General features: G+C 42.0%; 2 protein-coding genes across 2 annotated transcripts in view; one reads left to right on the top strand and one right to left on the bottom strand.

The window, feature by feature from the left end:
• sema3h (sema domain, immunoglobulin domain (Ig), short basic domain, secreted, (semaphorin) 3H) overlaps positions 1-17,232 on the top strand; it is a 128,534-nt gene that overhangs the window by 87,461 nt on the left and 23,841 nt on the right. The window lies entirely within an intron of this gene.
• On the bottom strand, positions 2,373-6,503 carry LOC311054213 (hyaluronidase-1; the record flags this gene model as incomplete). The annotated part of the gene is made up of 7 exons (XM_084070091.1): positions 2,373-2,398; positions 2,495-2,750; positions 2,940-3,101; positions 3,533-3,619; positions 4,495-4,632; positions 5,351-5,581; positions 5,919-6,503. 7 exons carry the CDS (start codon positions 6,501-6,503, stop codon positions 2,373-2,375), a joined length of 1,485 nt encoding a protein of 494 aa, XP_083926217.1.

Raw genomic sequence — 17,232 nt, 5'->3', positions numbered from 1 at the left:
GAAGAGGTTTTCAGTTTTTATATTACTAGACTGGAGGCCGTTGCAAGCGGGAACAATGCTAGTTGGAAATGTACCTGTTGTCAGAGTAACCGTTGGAGATACGTGAACTACAGGCATACACACAGACATAAATTTCACACATTTATAGTAGGATATATATGTTTTAAGTATCACTGGAAATGAAAGAAAAACATTCAAAAGATATTTTAAACAAAGCTGGTATGACAAAACTGTTCGTTGAACAGAAATTAAAACTTTCTTGAGGATTATTTTGTCCATCCATATACTGTACAGTACTGTATTTTTAATAAGTAACACAATAAAATCTCAGTGAGAGTTTATCGACCACCAGTTACACCAGTGTTGAATTGTCCACAGTTTAGTAAAGGCGCAGGCAGAGGATGCTAGTAAGATGAAGAGGTTTCTATCTTTATTCTTATGTTTTGGCTGTGTTCCCAGCATAATACAATAACCAATAGCAGAATATTAACTATTGGGGAACTGAGATTTTGTACTATGATAATTTGGGGTCCTTGCCCCAGACAGCCCGGCCCCCCGCTCCTCTCCATCCCTCCTCCCTACCTCCCTTCATCCCCGCTCGTCCTCCTCCCTACCACCTTCATCAGGCCCCTCATATCACCACTCATCCCTCCCCTCCGCCCCTTCACTCACTAACTTACTCGCCCCCCAACCACGTCATCCCGCCGCCATCCCATCACCTCCACCTCACACCATCCCTCACCCCTCTTCCCTACCCCCCCTCCGCACCCACCTTCCCTCCGCACTCCCTACATCCGCCCCTCCAACCTCTCATGCCCCTCCTCCCTTCAACCCCTCGCCCCTTAACTCGCCCTACGCCCATCCGTCCCTCCACCCCTTCTCACCCCTCGGGCCCCCGACCACGCCTTTCCCACTAAGGCGCCCCTCCCCCTCAGCCCAACAACCTTCTAACTTTCTCTTCCTTCCACAGTGGCACCACACATACACGTAACCAATGCATTCCTCTGTTTCCAATTTTCATTCAAAAAATACAACCCAATCGATTCTCTATTTGATGGTGTGGTCTTTGCTAGTGAACACTTATTTATTGTTTATTTGCACATTTAAAAACAGCAAATTTGTAACAACAGAATAATATTGGGTTGCGCAGGTGAGTTTTTCCCCATGCAGTTATAAAGTTATAAATCTCACCTCATCAAAAATACAATAGTAATGGGAAAATAATCAGAAAAATAAAAAGCAAACATTAATTATTTGGCAACATAAATACAACATGGATACACAGTATGAATGAAAGAAGAAAAAAAGAAAGATTTGTAGAAAAAGGGTGTATGTGCAAGTGTGTGTGGGTGTTAGAGTGGAAGACTATGTGAATTGTTAAATTGGATTCATCAAATGGGTTTCAAGCTTATATTTGAAATGATTTAGTGAAGTAGACTGTGATGAGATCTCAATATAGCTGTTCCATAGCTGAGCCCCCCTCTACCTGATGGAAAGTCACTGCTTTTATTTAGTTTCAAATGTTAAGAGGACTTCAATAGGATCAGGACATTAAGATCTTGTACCACAGCCAAAAGGTACTTCAATGGAAATCTTTGCCATGTCTTCCTTTAACTCAGATTGGACATGTTCGGGATCAGGCATAACTAAGTAGCCAGATAAGGAATATATATACACAAGTGTTTGTACCATACAGGACAGTAGCATCTAAATAATGACTTGGCTCCTAGATAAGGCCTTGAGTTTGCCATGCCAGGTGCACCTTCTTCCCCTAGCGTATAGCAAGCAGCAGCAACAGAGCATTCAGGATTGGGGTAATGACAAGATGTTTATACCATATGGTCCGCCTGGCTTATGGGGCTTATGATGCATGTTTCTTTCCCTTTAACTCAGCCTTAAGCTCAAATTGCCACTAGCCACACTGTAGCAGCAGAACATTCAGGAAGGATCATCACATTTCAATGATGCTTTGGTGCTTCTAATGAAGGTCAGATGCTTGCCATTTGAGCCATACCTCCTTCCCATTGATATTACTGGTAACCTTTTTTTTTGCAGGCCATAGGACATTAGTTGGGAACAATACTGTTCCATATTCCAAAGGTACATCCATTGATGGCCTGGAGCTTGCCATGCCAGGCATGTGTCCTTTTCCTTTGGTCTATAGGCATCGAGAGAAACGTCAGGACTTGGACCACAGCCTGTAGGTTCTCCCATCGATGGCCCAGGATTTGACCTGCTCATTCATGTTACTTAATTGTCCAAAGAACATAGGATTAGGTCCCCAAGTGGTTGTCTGCACCATGGTGCTAAAGTGCTTCCACTGAAGGACTCTGACTTGCCTCCTTCCCCAAACTCACCTTTGGCTTCACTATTTAAGGGTCCAGGCACATGGCAGTTGCTAACAGCAACAGAAAAGCAGTCAGTAATGGGGCACTGAGTGGTTTTGTACAATCGTCCGTGGGTTCTTCCAGAAAAGGCTTTGGACTTCCTGTACCAGCCATGCTGCTTTCTCCTAAGTCATCTTCAGAGACACTCATCACTGTGGAAGCACCTGTAGGTCCCACAACATCCCCAGCCTTTCCTATGCCTGCTCCCCCAATCGGAGCACCATCCTTGGGGGACTGCTGGTCAGAGATGGCTGCATTTGACGTTGTGAACCACTGGCACTGGAAGTCTTTCTTCCAGACCTCAGCTGGGTCTGGCTGGTCAGGGCTGGTAGTTGTGACTGGTTGGTCTGTTGCTGTTTCCATCTGAGGAAGAAATTAAACAATAATGTTGCTTAGTCTTCATAAAAAAATGAATAATAAAAAAACTACAACATGACAATACAATTATTTTGATTATACAAAAAGCTTCTTTTTACATACATTTTTACATAATTGTGTTATTATTTTGATATACTTAAAAAGATATATATAATTACTCTGGGGGTGGCTTACATAATTCAGATGGAGGTAGGCGGAGCTGTCAGGGTTTAGGCGGACACATCGACCACGCCCCTCGCACAGTGAGGTGGAACAGAGACGGGTTGCAGTGGTAACATTGACGGAGTAGGGCCCCAGGACCTGACGGACAAACTGGGCCAGGTCTGAACACTCTCTCTGTTGAATGGACACACACACACACACACACACACACACACACACACACACACACACACACACACACACACACACACACACACACACACACACACACACACACCGAGAGAGAGAGGGGTGAAATTGTGAATAGTGAATAGATAGGTGTATTATTTGTATAAGAACATTCCCTCGGTTCATTTGCAAATTTTGCCCTTAACTTGTCAACCATCGACCATGAAATTGGAATAGATATAAAAAGCACTGAACTACAGCGGTAACATTTTAGAAGTATGCACGACATGTGTAAAAATTAATACTATAAATAATTCATAAAGGAGCATGGAGGGAAATGGAACGGATCAAAGAGAACGGAAAGGGAGATAAGTGTGTCTCTGTAGGGCTGAGTTGAGACTGAGACATCACACTGTCATCATACATGCATTGTTTACCTCTGTCTTTGTTTCGTCTTTCTCCCAGATGACAACTCCTGCTGCTCCCATGGCAGCGCTCTCTCCTATAGTGTTTACAAGGTCAGCCTGCAGAAATCACACACATGCACGCACACGCGCGCGCGCACACACACACACACACACACACACACACACACACACACACACACACACACACACACACACACACACACACACACACACACACACACACACACACACACACACACACACACACACACACACACAGAGTCAGTCTCCTACCTAGATCTGTCCTTGTAATATATATTCATACGAGTAAGATTTTCCAAGCATTATATTCAGCAACTCTTTGCTTCCTATTAATGCAGATACACACGGCCACAGCTGGGAGCAGCTCACTTCTGCTACAGTGTGCTATTGTTGGTAGGGCTGGACAATATGGCCAAGATTTAAATAGATTTAAATGACCACCACTGTACTCAATTTGATCCCTTTCATCAAATGTACCTTTAAAGGAGTAGTTCACCCAACTCCTCCTTTATTTTCTATCAATTACACACCCCATGAAGCCTTGAATTCATGGAGATTCTTTTGTTATTGCCGCATTCCTAAGCCAATAACTTGATGACCGGCAGAGTCTCCAGTAGGAGACTCAAATAGTCTCTTACTGAGTCTCCTATTGACCGATGACCTGGTCATCAAATTATTAGCTTAGGAATGCGACATTTTTTTTTTAAAATCATGAATTCAAGACTTCATGGGGTGTGTAATTGATAGAAAATAAGTAATTGTTTGGGTGAACTACTCCTTTAACCACTTAAACCCTATATTCTTCGTTGACTGGAGTCCCCCAGGGGTCTATACTAGCATTGTTACTAGATCCACAAGCTTGTGATCTTGTAGATCAATGAATCAGTTATACCTCAATCTGATACATTATTTTAATGTTGCTTTGCAGGAGATATCCCTTTTTAACTCACCTGTGACAGGAACGTATTGGTTGAGGCATAGACACTCTTCACCAATGGGAATACAGGTAGATCAAAGGATGTTGTGGGCAGAGATGCCACTCTCAGTGCTTCTCTGATCTGATTGGACAAATATAGCCTGGCTCCACTCTGGGGGGAAAAGGGGGAAAAAGCATTATGAATAGTACAAACGGTTACACATAGACTGGATACAAAACAATGCATTATATATTTAAGGTAATTATTTCGTATTACTTTTGTTTTAGTGCAGTCTAATGGCCCCTTCACACTGAACGTGGTTTGTGCTGCACTTGCCACTGAGTTGCCAAAAATAGGCAGTTTCTTCTAGTGGGACTACTACTATCACTAGACAACAACTATGTCTGCTAAATATACTGTATGAAAGTTATACATCTGTACCTCATTAATTTAATTCAGAAACTGAAATAGCTCCAGTTTCCCTTCAAAGCAAAAGCAAAGTTTGTTGTTTACCCAGGGTGTCGGACTAAGTACGAAACTTGTTTCCAGCCGGACCCTGCATGGAAGCCTTGCTCAAGGGCTATTCAACGGTGATTCATGATTGATGTGATGAATTGGGGAATCGAACTAGGGACCTTCCGGTATCAAGGCCGCCCCTCTAACCACTAGGCCACCGCTGCCACTAGTCCATGCCTAGCTGGATGTCTTGTTTCTATTGCCTGCACGTTTATTCATGACAGTGCGCAGTGGTCAAAGTTCAGCAACGCTGAACTGAAAATAATGGGTTTCAGAGTGCAGCGGTGCCGTTACCGCATTCAGAGTGAAAGGCCCGTTTAGACCTGTTCTATCACCGTTTTTAAAGAACTCAACATTTCCCACATTCAGATACCTGCAGCTTCTCCAGTGTGAGCAGGGGATAGAGGGCAGACGACCGTTTCCATAGCCACAACAGCTGATCGTTAAGGGCCATCTCCGTGGCAGGGCAACGGGTGTAATTGGCTGAGTCAGTGTTGTAACAGCTGGGATAAGGGGAGACGCCCCATAATGCTTTGGGCCGTAACCGCCCAACTTCCCGTAGGGTCTCCATCAGAATGGATCTGGCCGCTGCCTCAAAGTCCACCTGTGATGACATCATCAACAACATCAGACAAATATTCCCCTCCCTGCTTGTTCCCGTCCTCTATTCCTGCCATTCATCCCTCTATTCCACTTTACCTTTCTTTCTTTGGCTCCTCTTAACATTCTCCTCCTGTTTCATTCCTCCTCTCTGCGTACATTTTTCTACCTCCTTTCCCCTTTTCTCTGGTCTTCATCGTTCCCTCCCCATCTCCTCCCAGTTGCCTCGTTTTCATTGTTACCTTTTCCTCCCTCCTCCTCTCCACCCTCCCCTTTCACCACCTTTATTTCTCCTCCTCATTACTTCCCCCAGTTGCCTAATTCTTTCTCTCCCTCCGTACCTGTGACCATTTCTCCACCTCTTCTGGTGTCCAGTCAGGGAAGAAGGCCTTCAGCATGGCCCTGGATGCCTCCAAGTACACAGCCTTCTTCTCTCGGTTCCTCTCCCACTGGGGAGCCCACTCAGCCCAGCGCAGTACCCCCAGCCCCAGGTACCTTGGGGCAGGTAAGGCCGCCACTATGTCCTCCCCAGTCTTCTGGAGGTGGTTGTCCAGTCTCGTGTGCTGCGGGAGACCCCTGTTGACCGCCGTGTCCCGATCAACAAAATAAGGGTAATTACCCAGTGTGTCCTCATAGAAAACGGCCACCCGGCCCTCCCGTTCCATCCCAAAGGTTCTGGGGTCCGGTCGTCCGGTGCAGGAAGAATCGGGGATCCCCCAGAAGATGATGAAAGGTTGGCCGGAGAGGAGAGGGGCACGCGCTGGCTTGGGAGGACCAGCCATGCCTGGATCCGGGGAGTTGGACAAGATAACGAGGAAGAAGAAGAACCAAACAGGAAGGAGAACCAGTGTAAAACCACTGTGGTAAGAGCTCAGTTCTGCACCGGGACTTGGCTTCGGATTCAATCCTGCCTCTGTCCACGCCATTGAAGCATCTGCCCGCCTGTTTCTTACTCCTTCAGGCCTTCACAGCCAATCATGTTCCTGGAGGAATGAACAGAAGAGGGTAGGGGTGAAGGATGGAGGGACAGAGGAAGATATTGATAGTTATTTTATTATACACTGCTGGTCCTAAGTACCGAAGTACGAGTTTCGTTTCATGTGCAAGCATGTAAATAAATAAAATACATTAAAATACATACATTAGTATAACAAAGAGGAAAACCCATACCTCCACATTTACCATGAACCATGATACCATGCATACAGATTGAATTCAAATAGTAGGCCTACTGGAGGGTATGTTTTATTTAGAAGATTTAGTCAGGTATATGTAATTTAAGCCACACCAAACTTTACAGATCTGTCTTGACCCCATGACTATAGAGATCATGTGTACCGATTTGCGTGATGTTTGAACAAAATCTATAGGATCTGTAACTGCTGTCATCGTTTATAAGTTAATATAATTTGTTTTATTTCTCTAAGGTCCAAGTTCATAATTAAGAAGTATTCTATGTCACATTTATGTATATTTCATTGTTATTTGTGAAGTTGTTGTAGTACTTTTATTTTGAAGTGTCAAAGTCATTCTGTGTCTCGTTTGGTCTGCTCTCACGTGAAATGGGTTCACACAGGACTTTTGCATTAACTAATTAAGCAGCAGCAGAGCAGGCAGCAAGGTACAGAAGCTCCGTGTCATGCTGGGCAAGAGAGACTGTCTAAACTTAAAGTTATAATAAAGGTTACTGTCTGAAGTTATAAGAAGGGTCATAAGGACCTGAAGAGTACTCCCTTTTGTGTAGCATGCAGCCAACGAGGTATTTGTTTGTTTGTTTGAACTGTCTGTATTTTACGTTGGTAAAATGTGTCTATTTTTACATGCTGTGCATGAGGTTTTCTATGTTAATGTAACATGCTTATTTTATGTTTATTGTTTAGTTTTCACGGTGGATTGGAGGGATCAGAATCAGAATCAGAATCAGGTTTATTGTCACATCACAGATTTACAAGGTAAAAAAGTGGGTGAAATTCGTTTTTGTACATCACTCCCATTGCAACGTTAGATTCCGTAGAAAGAAGAGTGGGGAGAGAGAAGAAGAAGAGGGGTAGGGGGCAAGTGGGAAGAAGATCAACAAGAGAACAATAGAAGGCCAAAAACAAGTTATCTACATATTTACAAAGTACCTGAGATAAGAGACAAACTAAGGGATTGAAGTTACCTTCAATAAATCAGTTGCAAGGAAACCACTTGTGTCTGTCTGTGCTTGGAGGGAGTTACAGGATCTATTAATTGTCTCAATGCCTGTCTCCCAGGTATCTTCCTGTGCTGCTCCTACCTGTCCAGCAGATGTCACTCTCCCCTCATGACCCCACCCCCCCCTCAACTATGTCAGGTGTTAACAGGTGTTTGTTGTCCATTGTCCACCTGTGTCTTCTTGGTAGCCCCTTTCTATAGGTTATTCGTGTTTGATCATCTGTAAATTAGCCTGTTGTGCTGTTGTGACTAATCCTGCATTCAATGGTTCCTGTCTCGGGGGGTGTGTGTGTGTGTGTGTGTGTGTGTGTGTGTGTGTGTCCTGTTCCTGTATTCAGTTTGTTGTGAAAGTAAACCTGTTTCACCCTACAATTCCTGCCTACGTACCTTTTGCTATGCTTGGGTCAACAAAACTGTGACACAGACATACAGTAAACCCATATAGCAAAGGAAGTGGAAGTATTGAGAATGTTCTAGAGGATAACCTTCTGCAGCTGATGACCTTTATACAAGCCAAGTTTGTTGCTTACTTTGTTTGTTACATTTTAGAGCATTTGGAATATTTTTTTTTCTCCAAAAGATATGGACCAGACTGAAACAACCAGTAAGATGAACATCTTTTTCTTTCTTTTTGCTTTGTGAAAATCTTACTATCTTACTACTATATAATCTTACTACTATATATTTGACAAAATCTCCGAAAGTTCGAAGCCCCTTGGTTGGGTATAAGTTTATAGCCAGGCTTTGGCGTTTTGGGTCTCTTGACTAGAGAGACTGGAGAGACCCAAACTAGATGTGAGGGCTGCAAAGCGACCCTGACATCTAGTTGTCTTAATTAATGTATCGCTTCCGTTAGTGTGTGTTTGCTCAGGAAACTGCAAACACTGAAATCAAGTTTTTCCTGCTTGTTAAATAGTTTATGCATCCCTCCTCTTCCTCACTTTCCCACATGTTTAATTACCAAGACATCCATGAACCACTGTTGGTCTGCTCTTCCATTGTTAAGCATCCTTCCTCTTCCTCTCTTTCCCACACGTTTAATTACCATAACATCCATGAACCACTGTTGGTCTGCTCTTCCATTGTTTCCAGCAGCCTATTGCCAGTGATTCCAGCCCGGAACCTGGGTCAAATGCCTACAAGTGTCCATGGTTGGAGCCATAGGTGGAATATTTCTGGAGTATATGACAGGTAGGGATGCGTGCGGAGACAAGCGGTCGTGAAACTCGTGTCACACACGGCCATCGCTTGTCTTGAACTAATTTCTATGTTTCGCACAGGGAAAGGGTGTTTTAATGGGCTGAACTTGAAACAAACTCAACACATGCATGTAGGATTTGAAATCCTTTTTCTACTCGCAATTCTGCCGCTTGTGATTTTCCTTGGTGCTGGTGCCAAAATTCCTCTATGCATGAAAAGCCCTAAATCGTATACATTAACCTGCCATAGGACCACAATGGAAACAAGTCCCCAGGACATTTTTTGTGTTATCCCTTCATGTCTGACTGTACCACGTGCTGTTTATATTTTTGACTAATAAAGTATTCAATCAATCAAAACCTATCCTAGTTTTTCCCCATGTAATATGTGTTTAAAATATAGCCCACTTCCCAGCAGAAGTAAGCTACTGTGATATGGTGCACCTGATGACACTAACACAGTATTGTTTTATTTTGTTTTTGCTTTCATTTGTGCTCCTCATGTGGTTTTCTGTCAATTGATAAATCTCTCCCCTAATTCAAGATAGTTGCAGAGAGTAGGGGGACTGGTTAGAGCATTACGGCAACATTGTTGTAGCATGGAATCTTCTGTGTGCAAAATCTAATTATTGGCCATTGTTTGACAATAGAAACCATTTCCTATTTGTCATGATGACCTTCATCATGCTCTTCCCCACTGATTACTGTGAGTCACTCTGTAATTTCTCTTCAGTGTGATGAGACAACGTGCTGGACATGCACCCTCCCGCCATCTCACAGGATGAGTGTGTGACTCATACGCAGGGCTATTCAGGAGAACAATGAATGCGGGACATCGGCAAGACTGAGGTAAATACAGGGATGGATGGTTGGTTGGATGGACGGACGAATGAATGGACAGATGATGGGATGAATAAATACATAGATGTAGCAGAGAAATGACTCTAGAATATACGGGTAATTGGTGCATGACTAATGGCATTGATTAGACTTGCATCTCTCTCTGTCCTGGTGCAATACTGGGAATAATACTACACATGTTTACATTTCCACTATTGACTGATTATAATGGGCGGCATTTGTTAGAAGGATGAAAGATAATCAGAATATACTTGGCTGACAGGCCTTGTAATTCTGGTTCATTTTACTGGGGCAGCACAGTGGCTTGAAGGTTAGACTGGCCAGCCCATAAGGAAAAGGCCTCGGGATTAATATTTTCTGCAGCCATGTCTCCTGTCAAAGCAGCCTTGGCAATAACATTGAACCTGCTCAATCACTGCAAGTCACTCTGGAGTCTGGATAAGACTGTCAGCTTAATGGCTAAAATGGAAAATAGAAAATATGGTCACTACTGCAGTATCTTGAATCAGATGTGCAGGTTCATTTCTCTCAAGGGAGCTGAGGAGCAAGGCCGAATATGAGTGTTAATGGCAGATGACATCACCTTGTTAACATTTTAGTGTCACGTTTTTCTTCACCAAGCAATTGTCACACTGTGGGAGGAGAGGGGGGCTTTCAGGTCGGAACTGCAGTGCTTGGTATGGAAGATTGCAGGCGTTCAGGCAAGAGGGCCCAAATGCCTGAAGGTATATGCCCAGAATAGGGACGCTAGAGTTCAAGGATAATTATAATGATGATTATAATATTTTCAGAGTAGACATCGCTTGCTTAAACTCAAAATAGAAGACTTAAAAAAGGCTCAGCTGTATTTGCATACCATTTGAGTGGACGTGCAATGCGAGATAATGTATTGTCCACAGCTACTTTTGAAGGTTGATCACAGATGATGGACGATTTTGTCTCACATGATAAATCAACCTTATATTTCTTATTGACATAATGTTTGCAATTGATATATCTCTGCTGTCGGGCAGAACCCAGCTATGTCCAAAATATAAACTTTTCAGGAAATAAAAAGTTTTTTAGAACAACACAATACTGCCTCATCAAAGTTGGTATGGTGACTTTATACATTGTCGGATACTTGCTGGTGTCCTTATATTATCACTTTACCCAAATACACCTCAAGTGGAGGTTTTTGACCATTTATGTGGAGATAGTTTTTTTTTCCGTCTGACTTCGTCATTCTAATCAATTGGGGACAAACACCTAACTCCACAAGTTGGAGTTAGGTAGTTTGTCCGACAGTTTGAGGATCCTATGGAGTTAGGAGGTTTAGTCAGGAGCGCTTTTTTAATACTTTTCATTGGTTCAATATTTGTAAAACCCACACACAGACGTACATGGGTGTTCAATAGCACTGATTTATAAAAATAGATTAAACAGTTGAAAAATGGAGGTGGCTGGTTTCTGCCCGACAGCGACGATATATTATCATTTATCATATTCATTATTTAGTTGAATACACTGTTCTGAGTGAGAGGTAGACAAGTGTAAACTGCAAATGTGACAAAAAATAAATGGATATCTTAATCAACTTCAAAGGCTACAAACTTTAATGTTTAAATGAATTGTATAGTGCATTTTTCTCTAGTAATCCACTATAAATCCACCCCTCCAGTGGGATAATGTAATCTTGATCGAATATCAAAGTGATCCCAATCCTGTTATGGGGTTTTGAACAACGCAAAATCAAAATCTGATTAAACGTTTTAAAGAGAGTACATGCAGATCCTAGTAAGTGTCTAGGTGCTGTACAAATGGCATCAGATCAACAATAAAATATAAAATAGAACAATGTCCGCCACACACTGGTTCTCAGCTCCACTTGTTAATTGTTTTGAATTCAAAATTCCGGATGGGGAACTTTTGCTCGAAACACTGAAAGGACAGCAGTAAACAAGTGGAACTGAGAACCAGTGTGCAGACTTCATTCTATTTTAGTATAAGTTTTTAACTCTTGGGCCCAGTGCCCATGAGTGCAAAACTTTTAATCCCTCAGATTTGGATTTTGGGGGTAGTTCAAGAATAAAATAAAAAGGATTGGGTTCACTTTGATATTCGATCAGATCAGGATCTCAAATCCGAGCTATAATCTGGATCAAATCTTCAAAACGGGTAGTTCAAAACAAAAACATAGGATTGGGAACAAAACATATCTTGATCCTACCGGAGGGCTGGCTTTGGTTTATTTTTGTTTTATTTTACCCAGGGTAGGTATGCTGTAGCCTGGCATTGGCCAGACTGATAACGTGGATTCACTCTCACGTTCCTGGTATCAGTCTGGACTTCGGCCCATAGGGAGCGAGTATGAGAAATCAGATTTTTTTAATGCTTTTCACTGTTGTACGGACAGCAGTTGAAAAGCAGTCACTGATTGGCCCAATCATTTTCTGATTTCTCATACTCGCTCCCTATGGGCCAAAGTCCAGACTGATACCGGGGAGGAACGTGCAGTGAATCCACGTTATCAGTCTGGCCAGTGGGCTAGGTATGCTGAGCACGAGTGCTCTTTTTCAGAAATGCCCTACACAATCACACACACACATTAAAACCTGGGAACTTCCCAGTACAATGACAGTTTTATATTGTTGGCCACTGACCAGCTCCACTGGAGCAGTTGGGGGTTCAGTGCCTTGCTCAAAGGCACCTCAGCGATGGTAAACTAAAATGGTACATTTGTAGCGTTAGTGGTTGTTTAACATTTTATTTTATTTTTGTCACATTTGCAATGTACAGTACACTACTGTACCTCAACAATCCTACACACACTGCTGTGAAAACCAATCATGATACCATCCCAATAGGACCGGCCTAAAGTCTGTTCATTGGTTCTGTGATGCTGTTATTTTATTCTTTAAATCTCTGAATTGTTTACACCCAGTTGTAGCCCATTCAATGAATAATGATTTCCCCAGATGTATCTGTATATGTAGGCAAAACGTTTGATCGTCTGGCTACGTGAGACTAGTTGGTGTGTACAGATATGCTCCCTGTGAGCGTATGCTCCCCACCCATCTCTGGCTTGTCTCGCATGTCTCTTCTCTCTCTGCCCTTGGTTTCCTGTCTCTCTACACTGACCTATCTGAAATAAAGCATAAAATGCCAAAAATAAATCTTTCAAAAGGAATTTCCATGAAGAATGCTGGGGTGGCAGAAAAAAGGTTCTACCCAGGCTTATTAGCGTTGTCAACATTCCACCCTGAAGCCATGGCTAACTGTACGCCTGCTAACAAGCTGTTTGAACAAACTTCTGTTCCCAAAATGTGACGAGGTATGATGTAAAACTAAACTTCAAAATGCCATGGTATGTCTTTTATACAACTAATAATGTCAAAGGCATGCCTTTTATACGAATTACAATTTCTATTCCACAACTAGAGTCCAGCCACACTTCAAGATCATCTAAGACCGTGTGATACTCAACCTTTTTATTTTATTTCAAGAACCCCCTGTTTGATATGCATTAGGTCACAGACCCCCATTTGACACGATTTCTATCTCTGGGACCCCAACCTACAATGTAAAATTAACTCTGAGAGTGTACATTACCTTATGGGTAAAGACAAGGGACCCCTGTAAGGGACCCCTGGGGGGGTCCCTTACAGGGGTCCCTTGTCCCCCTGTCCCCCCATGTTGAGAGCCAGTGATCTAGGATGTGATTACTGGTACATATATTAAATAAGAGAGCTTTTTTGATATTCAGATTACTGTAATCCTATTACTTGTAATCCTTTACTCTTCCTGCTTGTAGTGAATAATAAATACTGATTAGAAGCCTAATCCACTCTTAAGCTTCTGGTCTGTGTTTACAAGTCTGTCTGGAGATTGAGCCTGGACCCCATCCTCCTCCAGGTCAAACGGGATACAAGTTACAACCATAGTAGAGTTACAGATACATGTGTGCCACCCTGACTAGCCGGGTACAGACATATTGCAGAGTTTCAGGACATTACATAATAAAAGTACTGTACAATAGAGCATGCTTTGGAGAGTAGATTGAACGGATAACGTATAGGCATACAGTTAATATATTAAGTATGTGAGTTACTCATGAATCATTCATCAGCATTTTCAGTTCACTGAAGACCACCAAGATTCAAATAGGTAAACATCAACAGGGCCCACATCATGGAAGGGAGAGTCAACAGGAATTCCCAAATAGGTGAAATTGTAACAGAAGGATATGGAACAAATGCATATTGAAAACACATACTGTAGCTTATCTTGAAATCAGCCTTTCTTTCCAGTTTTGACATTTTTAAACTAAGCTGTTTAAATATTAAAAAGAAAACAATATAATATAATACAAATGAAGACGTATATATTTATTTTATGGGCCTATTTTATGGCCTGGGCCAAAACTAGTTTTGGCCCAGGTATTTGTGATATATAGGCTACATGGATATTGGAGACCATTCCTCCCCTCTGCAGATTATAAATGCAGCATACCCATCGTTTTGTCCACCTCTGATGGACACCTTAACGCAAAGACCTGACTTTCAAGATTTTTCTAAAATATTCAAAAATAGTAGATGTACAAGCTGGCAGCGCGGCACGAAGTGACGCGCTGTGAGCTTGTAGATCTGCAATTTTTGAATAGCCAACACTAAAATCTAAAACGACACAGATGCTTCCCCAGTTTTAATGGGTTAATAAAAGTAAGGCATTCTCAGGTGTAGCAGCCCTAGTTAAAGGACCATACCAGCCTTAATACATTCACATTGTGCTATTCTGTACTAGCAAAGCACCCGGTGCTGCGTAGGTGAAATTAATGTTTTTGTGTAAGGCAAGGCAAGGCTGAATTAATCTCAGCACCACTGCCCTAAACATGTAGTGGTGTTGTTAGTAGGAATAAACACAGAAACACCCGGGAGGAAGTGGACTAAGATAGGGGAGGAGCCACACCAAATTCCTGTTTCTACACAAAAAAGTGGGTGGTGCCCCCAGAGGCAAAAAAACAAATAGGTTCCCAGATTGAGGCTGAATTGAACATTAGTCAAATTATGTACACATATGTGAGGGAAGCAGATGTTAACATTGTGGCTATAGAGAATGTGTGGCTTAGACATGATGGATTTACTGATTTATAGATGTGACAAATAATGTTCATGTTTTGACTGGCCATGACCTTCCCCAGATGATATCACACTGCTGTGCAAATTTTAAGGCCAATCAGTCCTGTGGTTTCGTCCTGTTAGAAAACGCACGCACGCACGCACACGCACTCACACGTTTCTGTGGGGCATGCCTTATATGTGGGCATAGCCTGGGTTTTGACCAGCTCATGACCCAGATATACACCAGTATGTAAAGTTTCAGCCCAGTCTGACTTGCGTTTTGAGGTGGCCATGACTTTCACTGATTCACTATGCAAAGTTTTCGGTTGGAAGGGGGGGGGGGCTAACAAAGGTCTCCCTTTCTAACTTCAACTTTATTGTAGACAACTTTATATTTAACTTTACAACACACCACGGTTTCTGCTTGTACGCCAGTTGCTGGAGTTATTTTTCTGACGTGTCGCTATACGTCAATAAGGTTTTGTTATCCTGGATTGGTTGGGTTATTGTGTGGGTAAAATAAGCTCCCTATCTCGTTTTCTCCCCCCTTCCTCCCTCCATCCCCCTCTCACTGTCCCCCTCTCAGACTCTCCCCAAGTCCTCCCTCACTCTCACGCTAATCAAGCTCTCCCTTCTCGCCATTCCAGTCCATATGGGCATATCTGACGATTTCAGCGGACGTCCGTCATGTCCAGTCCATATATAGGCATATCTCCATGCCTGCCATAGACACCGCCCACCACAACTTTAAATATAAACATAATATAGACCATTTTCCTGTTAATTGCTTTTTCCCTCCCACATATTTTCTCCAAAGTAATTAAAACATTACCAAACCTTTCTCCAAAGTCATTAAAACGTTATTGTTCTTGTTTTGACTTTTTCGGCTAGACTAACCGTGTGATGATATCAAGCTTGGAATAAACCAGTTTCAAGTCTTTGCAAGTTCATTGTCATACCATAATAAAATGAACAGAATACAATGGCTGGCTTCCTCAAAATTCAGACAAACCATGATATTTTGTAATTGTACAGAAAGTATACTATCACAGTCAATGCCATCGACTAAACATGATAGACAACTGGCACTTTATGGTCTTTTAAGACACCAGACAGAGACATTATGCATTTACTTTTTCTGTTGGTGGTTAGAGATATGCTCAAGCGCCATCTGCTTTATTTTCAATGCATTTTCAACGCTGCTGCTCGACTCCTTACTAATACCAAGAAAGTGGAGCATATCACTCCAGTTCTTACATCCTTACACTGGCTCCCTGTGTGTCAAATTAGTGATTTCAAAATACTGCTGTTGGTCTAAAACTGTAACTGCATTAATACCTAATGTATTTTTATAATTGTGTTTCCTTTGCTTGATGTTCTGTGTGAAGCACATTGAATTGCCTTGTTGTGGAAATGTGTTTTACAAAATAAATTGCCTGGCCTTGCCTTCAGCACTTCAGATTTATAGATTGTTAGGCAGAAGCATTTGAATATTGTGTAAGCGAACACGTCTGTGAGTAGGATATCCAAACCATCTGATACTCATCAAACATGCCTCAAAGTCCATCGTGGAATTTCCTTATTTTAACTCTAGTTCTGTGTAAATGTAGGCTTTCAGAGCTCATGTCTAAACTTAGCAACCGGAAGCTATTAGCTTAGCCCTAAACTCTTTGTGCTTACCAGCTGGCTGATGTTGGCATGCGAAACATAACTTTGGGCGGCAAATGGAATGACTAGTAGAATACAACATATCCTGCACAGTGCTCACACATGCAGTGAGAAGTTTTCAAAAAAATGCACAAGATTTTTATTAGGCTACTCTTTTAATTAACAAAGTTTCCATTATGTATTCACTTAATTTCAGTTACTTAAAATTGTTCCTAAATGAATCGGGGTGTGCGTATGACTTGAATTTTAAGTGTTCCTATAATGAAAGGAGCACTGCTTTCTTGATGTCATTTGAATAAGTGAAAAGCACTTTACACTCTGGTATTTGTCAATTATTTAGTTGTGAGCATCTGTGATTTACTTTGAATGTCATCTCATTTTATGTCATTCATATACAGTATTGTTATACACTGTTAATGAAATAGTATAGTATTTGGTTTGATTTGGACATTTTCAGAGTTAATTTAATACTTAATTAATACTTAATATTTTACAGTGTAGATTGGGGTCCTGGAGATAAACATTGTATCAAATGTGGGTCCGTGGCCTAATGCATGTCAAACTGGGGGTCCTTGAAAATGAAAAAGGTTGAGAATCACTGCTTTCTGGGACAGACAAAGGTGGGATTCGAT

This window comes from Gymnoscopelus microlampas (assembly GCF_963454915.1).
Source record: "Gymnoscopelus microlampas genome assembly, chromosome: 10".
In the NCBI taxonomy this organism is placed as follows: Eukaryota; Metazoa; Chordata; class Actinopteri; order Myctophiformes; family Myctophidae; genus Gymnoscopelus; species Gymnoscopelus microlampas.
Note: the sequence above shows the minus strand (reverse complement) of the source record. Positions and strands in the feature narration are given on the sequence as shown.